Genomic DNA, 11,305 nt, shown 5'->3' on the forward strand with positions numbered 1-11,305 from the left:
AGTAAAGAAAAAGTGTATAAAGTGATTTTACGTCTGTGTTACTAAGCAGAACAACAACACATATACACCACTAACAACTACGAGATACTTCTTAATGAAGCTGTCACTTCAGGATCTCATACCAGTAGAGGCTGCTCGGATAATTGACAATTACTCATTGTGTGGAACTGACGGCCAAACACGACAAACGGTGCTACTCGCTAGACAGGCCACGCCCAAGGAGGACCTCCGCAGCTGCCGGATACTGCGTGGTCATTCCTCACGCACTCCATGCAGGTCAGTCGGTGCCGTATAAAAGGTGGCAGCTGCCTTGTCAAAGGCACATTTCAGCAGCAGCAACAGCAGCGGCCGCAGACTACCATGAACACCCTGGTAAGTACCAGCAAGTATGTGACCTCTGCTTGCACTGGGCACTTTAGTTCACTGGTATAAAGTTCTCTGGACCAGCAGCAACCAAATAATTTAGCACGCAACACAGAAGTCTTACGGTATTGCGTGATATATACAATAAATTGCAAAATATAATATATGACGTACCTTAAACTTCAAGACACAGATTTGGTGATAATTAATATTAGGAATATTAGCTACTAGTGAACTGTATCTCACGCAAAATACCAGAAATAATCGCAAAACGCAGTACCAAGTTTTCTATGTTCTACACCTCTCTCGCGTAGCAGTTGCTTTCGTGCTCCCTATCAGCTTACAAAAAATGGCTCTGAGCACTATGGGACTTAACGTCTGAGAACTTAGAATTACTCAAACCTAACTAACCTAAGGACATCACACACATCCATGCCCGAGGCAGGATTCGAACCTGTGACTGTAGCGGTCGCTCGGCTCCAGACTGTAGTGCGTAGAACCACTCGGCCACTCCGGTCGGCTATCAGCTAACCTATTAAGGATTTAGGTGTTATACCGTGTGACTAACTTCATAAGTTTTCGCTCAAGTGACGAAATATGAGGTAATGGTATTTTGAATAATGTTGCGATATATTTTTCCTATCAATACGGTAGTTTCAAGTTACTGTGGAAGCCTGGCTAGAAAATGATACGTAAATTATATGGCGGAGAACACCTTAGAGTGGTGGGTAGGTTTAGATGAAAAGTGAGAAACTGAAACAGTAGTTGCAAAAGATATAACAGATAAAATGAAAGTCCTGATTTGACTATTGTCGAGTGTTCAAACGCTCTGATCAACACAGCATTCCGAGGACGTATTTAGTTATTATTAACAGACATTTCCTGACGTTATTATCTGTTGAAGGAGAAGCATCCGAGAAGGCATTAGACATGAATAGCACAGTACCACAGAAATTGCTGCATGTGTTGACAGGCGTGCGGAATATTAGATTCTTAGATATAAAAACAGACTTAAAATGACCTGCTTATATCGAAGAAGTCGACAGCAGTTATCCAGGACAGACGTACCTCCACCTGGCTATTAAACTGCTATAAGTATAGAAGAAGGCAGGGAGTCACAAAAATGCAATCTTTGATCAAATAATTGATGCAGCAATAGATTAGTTACAGCTTGTACTACAAACAAATACAAACGAACACACATACGCAGACTCTCTCTCTCTCTCTCTCTCTCTCTCTCTCTCACACACACACACACACACACACACACACACACACACACACACACACACAGCAGTAAGTAAATATTAATTCTTCAAAACCAAAAAGCACTGATTGTTATTAATTTTATTTGTTACCAGATCGTCCTGAGCGCCGTGCTGGCAGCGGCAGTGGCCACCCCCGGCTACCTGGGTGCCGCCCCCGCTGCAGTAGTAGCGCCGGCCGCCTACGCCGCCCCCGCAGTGGTCGCCGCCCCCGTCCACCCTGGATACGCCGCCTACGGCCCTGCCCCCATCGCCGTCCGCTCTGACGGCTACCTGCTGGACACCCCTGACGTGGCTGTGAACAAAGCCGCCCACCTGACCGCCGTCGCCCAGACGAGGGCCCGCGACGCCATCATCAACGGCGCCGCTGTGCTGGCCGCCCCCGCCGTCGCCGCCCCCGTGGCTTACGCCGCCCCCGGAGCCCTCGCGGCCGCCGCCCACCTTCACGCCAAAGCTGCTCTGCTGGGTTGAAATGTCCTCCTGCGGTTGAGTATATGAACAACGTAATCGAGGTTGCATCAAGTCATGGTACCTGTATATTTTTTCATTGAAATAAACCATCTCTCAGTATATGTAACGTTCTACTTCTTTTCCCTGTTGTCAGCCTGCCTAAAGAATTTCGTTCCTCATTATCATTTCGAACGCTACGTCTCTAAACAATCTCGCGGCCACAGCCCGAATACGCGCTCTACTAATGATATTCGGCAGACGGGACAACTTACGGGACTTAATTCCCACTGATTCAATCGGTAACTTTTATTGAAACACCTGGGTAAGTCCACACTTGGAATCAGTCTAAATGAGGTTCATTAGTCTCGGTTTGGCGTGAAAGACGGGGTTGAACTTCTCACTGAAAATGGAAATGAAGTCCCATGCTTCTTTACAGAGCGTAGGGGAACGATGCGGGAGAACCGCACCGCTTTACTAGGCAAGGTCCTAGAGGAGGTGGTTTGCCATTGCCTTCCTCCGACCGTAATGGGAATGAATGATGATGATGAAGACGAGGCAACAACACCCAGTCATCTCGAGCCAGGAAAAATTCCTGACCCCGCCGGGAATCGAACCCGGGACCCCGTGCTCGGGAAGCGAGAATGCTACCGCGAGACCACGAGCAGCGGACGAACTTCTCACTACTCGAAAGGTAATAACAGTTGTAGAGTAGCACTCCAGCTACTATCAGAAAGATTCAGAGCCAAGATTGGAATATGTACACTACTAGGAGTTCCTGCACCACCTTCGACTGGCTCCTAGCAACTTCCACCACTAAAATCTGCGACACCAAAACAGAAGGATCGTTTCACGTGTACAAGGAAAGAGTCACACAAAAACACTGAACTTAAATTTTCACGGAATAAATATAATTTATTGACTAGAATTAAATCTTTATATACGGTTTTCGAGTAAACTGATCTTCAGAACTTCAGTGGAGGTAAGCCTCATAGACAGGGTAGGGCGTAACGTACGAGTAACCATTTTCAGAGTAAAACTCAAAACGCGTAAATAAAGTTGATTTGCTGAACATCAAATGACTACAATTTTTCTTCAGCGGCTAGAACGGTAGTGTAAAAGGAAAAAGTTTCATATTTACAGAATAATTGCATGCGTGTTGCGTGACTTTATGCCACACCTAATATTCAATGAAAACCTTGCGATGTCGGCCACGTTTACTAAAGGCCACTGCCTAGCTAGCTAAGGTTCTCTACAGCCTAATGTAAGATCTCGGCCTAGTGAGTGTGTGCTCACAGAAACAGTCATGTACAGTGACGGAAAAAAAACGCAACATCAAGAAGGAGTTGTACGACATATACGAAAGATGATGTCTATTCAGATTTCGCGTGAGTCGCATAAGAGTTGCGCTGGTACCTTCACTGTGAGAACGCAAATCAGATTTGCTTTAAATTCATGCTGCAATGGTCGTGAGCGTCAGTTACCTTTGAGACTGGACTTGCATCGCGTAACGAACTTTTTTGAAAAGAGAGAAAAAAATGTTCCTTTAATTTGGACTGAAAATGTTTGATTAAATAAAATCTCTTTTATGTTCATTAAAACACACGGCTAAATTTTCTCAGGTCGCTATGGCCAGAAATACCATGCATATTCCAACGTGAAGACATCCGTCTTACGATGGAAAAAAAATTATCTTTTTTAATGTTACGTGATAAGTAAATGTAATGTAATATTCAAACAGTTATTTCTCTCTGTGAGGATTGATGCACCAGTATAGCTGCCTACGTGCAATGGCAGCGTAACAAAATAATTCCTTTCAATAAAACTGCATCTCCGGTCTAAAGTGAAATGAAAATTATTATGAGACTCCGTTTTACATTTACTGGAATTAAATTCTTTCAATAATTTCTTAATTAAATAGTTATGGAGAAATTTTTATCAATTTTAACGGCAATGGCATCGTTTCAACAATGCAATTACAAATGGCCAGGGCAACATTTAATTGTTACGTAATTTCACAAGCTGCGACATCGCAGCGAAATTACGTAATTAATTAAATAAAGGGGACAGGGAAGGTACTTTCTTGCTACTAACAAAAACACATACTGCATTCAATACCGACATATGTATTTAGCAGAAATTCTAAATACACTACAAAAAAATGTGAAATCTTATGGGAGTTAACTGCTAAGGTCATCAGTCACTAAGCTTACACGCTACTTAACCTAAATTATACTAAGGACAAACACACACACATGCTCAAGGGAGGACTCGAACCTCCGCCGGGACCAGCCGCACAGTCCATGACTGCAGCACCTAAGACCGCTCGGCTAATCCCGCGCGGCAATACACTACATACAGAAGAAATAACACCTTACAGACCGTAATCTAAATGCGACATCAGAACCATCCAGGCACAGAAGACAAAGAAGAAGAAGAAGACAAGAGAAGACAATGAAATCTTTCCTTATATACTACAATACAGAGATAATAGTAATTACAAATCTCTGAGAACGTACAGCGGCTCCATTGTAGTCACCTATCGATAAAGTAATTTAGATTACTTTTTTCAAGAAGCGATCCTATACTTTGTGAGTTTATGTTGGTCCAGAATGCCTGTAAGGCGACAAATACGCCATTATCAACATCTTAGTGACTTTCAACGATGTCTTGTAATAGGACTACGAGAAGCTGGATCTTCCTTCTGTGATACTGGAGAAAGACTTCCGTGATTGTAGCCCCTGTACCTGACTGCTGACAGCGGTACTCACAAGAATGTACAGTCGCAAGAAGACCAGTTTCCGGTCGGTTACGTGGCGCTACCGGAAGGGAAGACCGTGTTCGGCATATGGCTCCGGCGCAACATCGTACTGCATCTGCAGTAGGTATTTGAGAAGCAATTGACACTAGTGAAACAAAGAACTGTCAGAAATTGGTTCCTTCAAGCACAGCTCCGAGCCAGATGCCCTGTAGCGTGCATCTGACCGGCTCCCAAAAACTTCCATTTGCCATTTCAGTGGTGTAAAGCGAGAGCCCATTGGAGGGCAGAGTGGAGGTCTGTAGTGTTTTGTGATGAAAGCTACTTCTTCTACGTTAACGCCAGTGATGGTAATGTGTTGGTTAAACGGAGGCTAGTTGAGGGCCTGCACTCAACCTGTGTGCATGCTAGACACAGTGGATCTGCACTCGGAGTTATCATTTGGGGTTCGATTTCGTATGATAGCAGGAGTCCTATTGTGGTTATCCCACGCACACTGGCTACAAATTTGTACTTCCGTCTGGTGATGTGACCTATCGTTCTGCCATGTACGAACAGTATTCTAGGTTATGTTTCCTGCACATACCACTGTTGCAACTCAACATGCTGCACAGGGTGTCGACGTGTTGCCTTGGCCTGCTCGATCAACAGATCTTCCTCCTGTCGAACACATATGGGACATCATCGCATGACAACTCCAGCATCATCCAGAAATAGCTGTAACCGACTCTGTGTTGACCGACCACGTGCAACAGGCATGGAACGCAGTCCCACAATTTCACATCCTGCATCTGTACAACACATTGGATACACGTTTGCATGCCTGCATTCACCATTATGGCGATTACACCGGTTAATAATGTACCAAAATTTCAAATTTGCATTTCGTATCTCGCGCTCACATTAATCTGTAATCTTGCAATGTTAATCACTTAAATATGCTACCTAGACAGACGTAGCCCTGAAATTTCATTACTCTACATTATTAAATTTCAGCCATTGAATTAAACTGTAATGACTCAACCAGAAATCGTTCTCCGTTTACAGAAACGCGCTTTTTTATTTCGGCAAAATTTCTCTGCTGTAAGAAATAGCTCGGTTGACAACGAAAGGACCACCTTCTGCCAACGTATGAAGCACATCATCTTCGCCACAGAGGACCGCAATTTCTGCATGAGACGAGGGTTGCCGATCGAGTCTGCGCTTTCGCGAGCTCGAATATGCCCCATGAAAGTATTTAAGACTGGCATATCAACCAGTCAGACACAATAACATGGAATTAGACGTTGTCTATGGAGCCCGTGATCTTATATTCAAAAATGCTTTATTGAAACTGCATTGATTGCAAAAGTTAATCGCACATTTGTCCAATTTTAAGTGGTAAGCAGCCACCACCAGATCCAGTCTGATAGTTGCGGAGTACCGTGTCACAGTAGTGGACACACCATTACTAACTTGTTGTGGCCGTTACTGTGACCAGTTACACTGCAACAAGGCTACTGGTTCTGGCGGTGACTACTTACCTCATGAAATCGGACAACTTTGTGATTAACTTCTGCAAATAATGCAATTTCCATAAATCATCTGAGACTCAGTAGCCGCACGAAGGTAATTTCCTTGACACTGTAACCGCCCCCCCCCCCCCCCCCCCTCCGACCACTAGTGTTCATTTACTCACTTACTTTTAAATTCTGCCCGCTGCCAGGATTATCAAATCGTATGTTTCGCTGAAGGTGCTTGGAAACAACTGCCTCCATGGGAAAATGATTCGCCCTAGAACAAGCCTTTCAGGTCTCCTACACAACTCGTTTAGGAGAGTTAGGAGAAAGACCGGCACTTCAGCTCCAGGCTGGAGCCATAGAAATCCACAAACATGACGAAAACTTGAACAAAAACGGAGAAAGCCACAAGACGAAACGATCCTGGATTCCTATATCGTAGCGAGCGTATGTAGCACTGGAAGAACAATAGCAGTAATGATCAGAGAAAAGCCTTCGACGTTGTCGTGACAGATGGTTCAAATGGTTCAAAAATGGCTCTGAGCACTATGGGACTTAACTACTTTGGTCATCAGTCCCCTAGAACTTAGAACTACTTAAACCCAACTAACCTAAGGACATCACACACATCCATGCCCGAGGCAGTATTCGAACCTGCGACCGTAGCGGTCGCAAGGTTCTACACAGGAGCGCGTAGAACCGCTCGGCCACCAACGGCCGACTCGTGACAGATATTTATAACCTGCGGGCGTGAAGTCGACTCCCTTCCGCCACCACCATTGGAGGGTAAGGCTTTCACAATACGAGACACTCCTTTGGTGAAACGTCAGACAAATCGTCAAACCGAACATCTGTGGAAAATCAGAGAGACAAGCAAGGGAAAAAACGGTTGTTATTCTTGTTACAGAAGTTAAGTAGCCCAGAAAACACGAAAATACCCAATGATCACTACTTCCAGGAAAGTTAAATCGTCATCTTCATATCGTTTGTATAGAAAAACGTTTTTTACCGGACAAATCGATTTAATCAACTGGAAAAATCTTTCTTCATATGGCGATTTAATTGCGCTAAATCTAGTAATCATTGTTTATTTTCGTGAAATCTGGGCAAATAAAATGACATGAAATGAAAAGATCGTTTGGCGTTGTTGGCCGGAAGGCCCCATGCGGGGGAGTTCGGCCGCCGTATTGCAGATCCTTTTTAGTTGACGCCACTTCGGCGACTTGCGACTCAGTGATGATGAAATGATGATGAAAAACACACAACACCCAGTCATCACGAGGCAGAGAAAAATCCCTGACCCCGCTGGGAATCGAACCCGGAACCACGTGCGCTTTATTTTTCCCTTTTATTAAAACAATCATATAAGCACATAAACACAAAAATAAAATAATGAAGTACTGGAACTGTTTCAACACGAATTGTATCCTACAATAGACTGAAGAACACATATCAGTATAGTGCCATATAGTGCCATTCGTAAGCTTACGAAACAGAACACAATGACAATAGCATCTTCAGTCTAGACAGAGACATAGAACCAAAACGCAAACATATTAAAGAGAATTACAAAAAAATGGTTCAAATGGCTCTGAGCACTATGGGACTCAACTTCTGAGGTCATTAGTCCCCTAGAACTTAGAACTAGTTAAATCTAACTAAGCTAAGGAAATCACACACATCCATGCCCGAGGCAGGATTCGAACCTGCGACCGTAGCGGACACGCGGTTCCAAACTGCAGCGCCTAGAACCGCACAGCCACTTCGGCCGGCAAAGAGAATTACAAAATATATATGACTGTCTTAACTAGAATTGTAGTTCTGTCAATTGATTCACAACCGTCCATAATCTTCACAGAAAGTCATTTGGAGCACTCAAACGAATAACAAAGACATGCACAGGCAGCAAAAATTAAGAAAAACTTCAAATGAAGTTAACAACACCAATGAGAAGTCGGGAGCAGTCCTAGGAACGGGTGTAACCCCTTATTCGTTGTGTATTGTGTTCGCTACATAGTCTTGCACGTGATTTGTGTCCTTACCGGCGTCGAGAATTAGCCTACTCCTTGCTTTTCAAAAATTATGTCTAACATGCTACCAAACATCGTCCTCAAATTTGGGTAACGTTTCATCTACCAACGTGCCGTTCTCATGTAAGCCTCGAAACTAATGAGATTATCTTCACTATTGTGGATGATGATATATGCCACAAACTGTCCTAACAGCCACATCACGGTGTTGTTCTTGGTAGCGGGAAAATGTTTCGTGTCCGGCCAGAGCAGGATGTCGGTACAGTGGCTGGCTGGGCTGCTGCGGGTAATCAGGCCCAGCCTCTGCTGCACCCATTTCCAGTTAATGAGATGGCCGCCAAAAGTGCAGCGATGGCGTAAGGTGTCGATCAGACCACAGCGGACGCATTTATCACTGTCACATAAGCCGATTATAGGCAACCTTTAATTAGTGGGTATAACATCGTTTACCACTTTACACCACGTGGACACCACCTCAGCAGTGTGGACGGTGTAACGTTCCCTGGCAGCACACACACTATTAATAAAATGAAATGACATTTAATTGTACTATGTACGCCACTATGAAGCAATTCGTATGTACTGTAATTGTTTAACAAAAAAATATTATTTAATTTTGTATAAAGGACATTCGTTATTATTATAATATTTTCTGTAATAATATTCTCGATGTATTTATGATTGTAATATTTCTATACTCATAATGTAATTACGAAACATGTTAATATCTGCGATAAAAAAAATGTAAAATACAGCCACAGAGGAAAATAATGTTGTAAGATTACAAAGAGATGTTAATGGTCAGCAATAATATAAATTGCACTGCATGGTGTGCGTTCTTTGTCGTCTTCCTCGAGAGCTGAGAGAGAGAGGAACCTGTGACGTAGCATTTTATGAATGGCTAGACTTCTCTTGTCTGTATCTGTCTTTAGCCACCATTAGAGGAGAAATTACAAAGTAATGTAAGTTTAATTATTGTTGTGGTCAAAATACATTATAATTTATCAAAATTGTGTATTACTAGTGTAAATTAGCTTGCCCATGTCATCTATAATATTTCTTTAAAGAGTTTTCAGCATTTTTAGCGACTATCGTTGGTGTTGCTGGGCTGTGCCGCGACCGAACGATTTGCAGCGGCGGCACATTTAAAAAATTGTTCCACTAAAAAAAAAAAAAGAAACCAAACCCGTAAATCGGGAGCAGATAAAATTAGCAGTGATACGAAATATTTTTCTTTTACAGTGATCCTGAGGCTGACGGAATTTATTACTGGTTTTACATTTGTGCATTCATAGGCGGATAATTAACTTTGAAGTTGTTAATCTGTCGGTTCTTTCAATTTCTAAAGCAAATAACTTAAACATATAGTGAAGTGTGTTTTGTCAATGATAATTAAACGTTCAGGTTGGCTTGGCAATATTTAACCATTTTATGCTAACAGAGACAGTCTTGTGTTCCATAGCTAACGCCGGGAAAGAATTCAGTAAATATTAAAAAAAAAAACCACTGCATTTAGAAAATGTGTGCCAAGGCTGAAATACGTAAAAAAATTTAATTTATACAATTTTCAACTAAATGTTCTTAATCAGTTAGTGTGAATTTATCAGCATGAGAGAGTTGCTAAGGTTCACGTAATTTTAAATGTGCTTAATCCTGTCTAAATGAATTTTTATTACCACACGTAAATAAGGGGTTCTAGAACAAAGTTAGTAGTGAAAGAGAAATTAACACAAATATTTAAATCTATTAACAATTTTAATATTTTTTACATAATATATATATATATATATATATATATATATATATATATATATATATATATATATATATATATATATTTTAATTTTATTTCATGAAAACAGTTAAACTTATGTTGTGCCAAACTGCCTTACAATGAACACTCGGGTATTTAAGTTCAATGGGATTCCGGACTATTGGAGATGTCCATCTTTTTAATAACAGGTGCGTAGTCGGTAAATCCTGCGTGAAATAATGTCCGCCGGCCGCGGTGGTCTCGCGGTTAAGGCGTTCAGTCCGGAACCGCGCGACTGCTACGGTCGCCGGTTCGAATTCTGCCTTGGGCATGGATGTGTGTGATGTCCTTAGGTTAGTTAGGTTTAAGTAGTTCTAAGTTCTAGGGGACGGATGACCACAGATGTTAAGCCCCATAGTGCTGAGAGCAATTTGAACCATTTGAAATAATGTCCATCAATATAGCTTACTTCAAGAAAAAACTGCTTGACATGTCGTGGTTAAAATGCATTTTACCTGCATCAATGGGTGGGTGTGGGTTCTAAGGTTCGAAAGAGCCAACTGGTTAAGATGAGAGGTTCCTTGTCCAACAAGTTAATGTCAGGCATGTTGAGTCAGCCGGCCTGTTTGGAAGACGCCAGCGAGATGTATTTCACTTTGAACAGATTTCCTTGCCAGATAAATCTATTAGAGAGTTTCATCACGTGTTTGGCCTGCATCTTGGCGACTGGAAATATTTGGGCCGAATAATATGCTTTATTGAATATATAACTGCTGAGGAGTCGTATGCGTTGGAGAATGTCAACGGACCACCAATTGTTTTCATAGATGGCACCTTACATTTTATTGGTGACCTGCTTCCAAAATTCATTTTTAGCAGGCATTTGTCGATGATCATCCCCAGAGTGGTGTGGGCTTCGGTACGCTTCGCCCAAGGTATAATAACTGCGTCGAATCCTCGAATGTTGCCAAAGGCGCATTTACCGGCGTTGATTTTAGCACCGGAAGCACGACAGTACTCGTCTACCGCTGTCTTGAGGGTTGATACGTCGCCTTCGTTGCGCAGTAACACTCGTCGGTGTTAAGCACGAACCACGAAGGACGTCCCGGCGATCGAAAGGCCTGCAAGTTTTCCATGAAAAGAGCGTAAGAGTGGCTCGAGAGATAAAACAAATAAAATTATGGAGAGAG

At 42.5% G+C, this 11,305-nt stretch overlaps 1 protein-coding gene across 1 annotated transcript; it reads left to right on the top strand.

Moving 5' to 3' along the window:
- Positions 1 to 270: 270 nt before the first annotated feature.
- LOC124789207 (cuticle protein 38-like) lies at positions 271 to 2,200 on the top strand. Its single transcript, XM_047256501.1, has 2 exons — positions 271 to 372; positions 1,725 to 2,200. Exons 1-2 carry the CDS (start codon positions 271 to 273, stop codon positions 2,097 to 2,099), a joined length of 477 nt encoding a protein of 158 aa, XP_047112457.1. The 3' UTR covers positions 2,100 to 2,200.
- Positions 2,201 to 11,305: the final 9,105 nt, after the last annotated feature.

The sequence above is a fragment of the Schistocerca piceifrons genome, chromosome 3 (assembly GCF_021461385.2).
Source record: "Schistocerca piceifrons isolate TAMUIC-IGC-003096 chromosome 3, iqSchPice1.1, whole genome shotgun sequence".
NCBI lineage: Eukaryota > Metazoa > Arthropoda > Insecta > Orthoptera > Acrididae > Schistocerca > Schistocerca piceifrons.

Excerpts from the sequence above, each read along its gene's own strand:
- LOC124789207 (XM_047256501.1), top strand. The coding sequence starts at position 271 with ATGCAGGTCAGTCGGTGCCGTATAAAAGGTGGCAGCTGCCTTGTCAAA. Across the intron at positions 373-1,724 it reads AGACTACCATGAACACCCTG|ATCGTCCTGAGCGCCGTGCT; the intron begins GTAAGTACCAGC and ends ATTTGTTACCAG.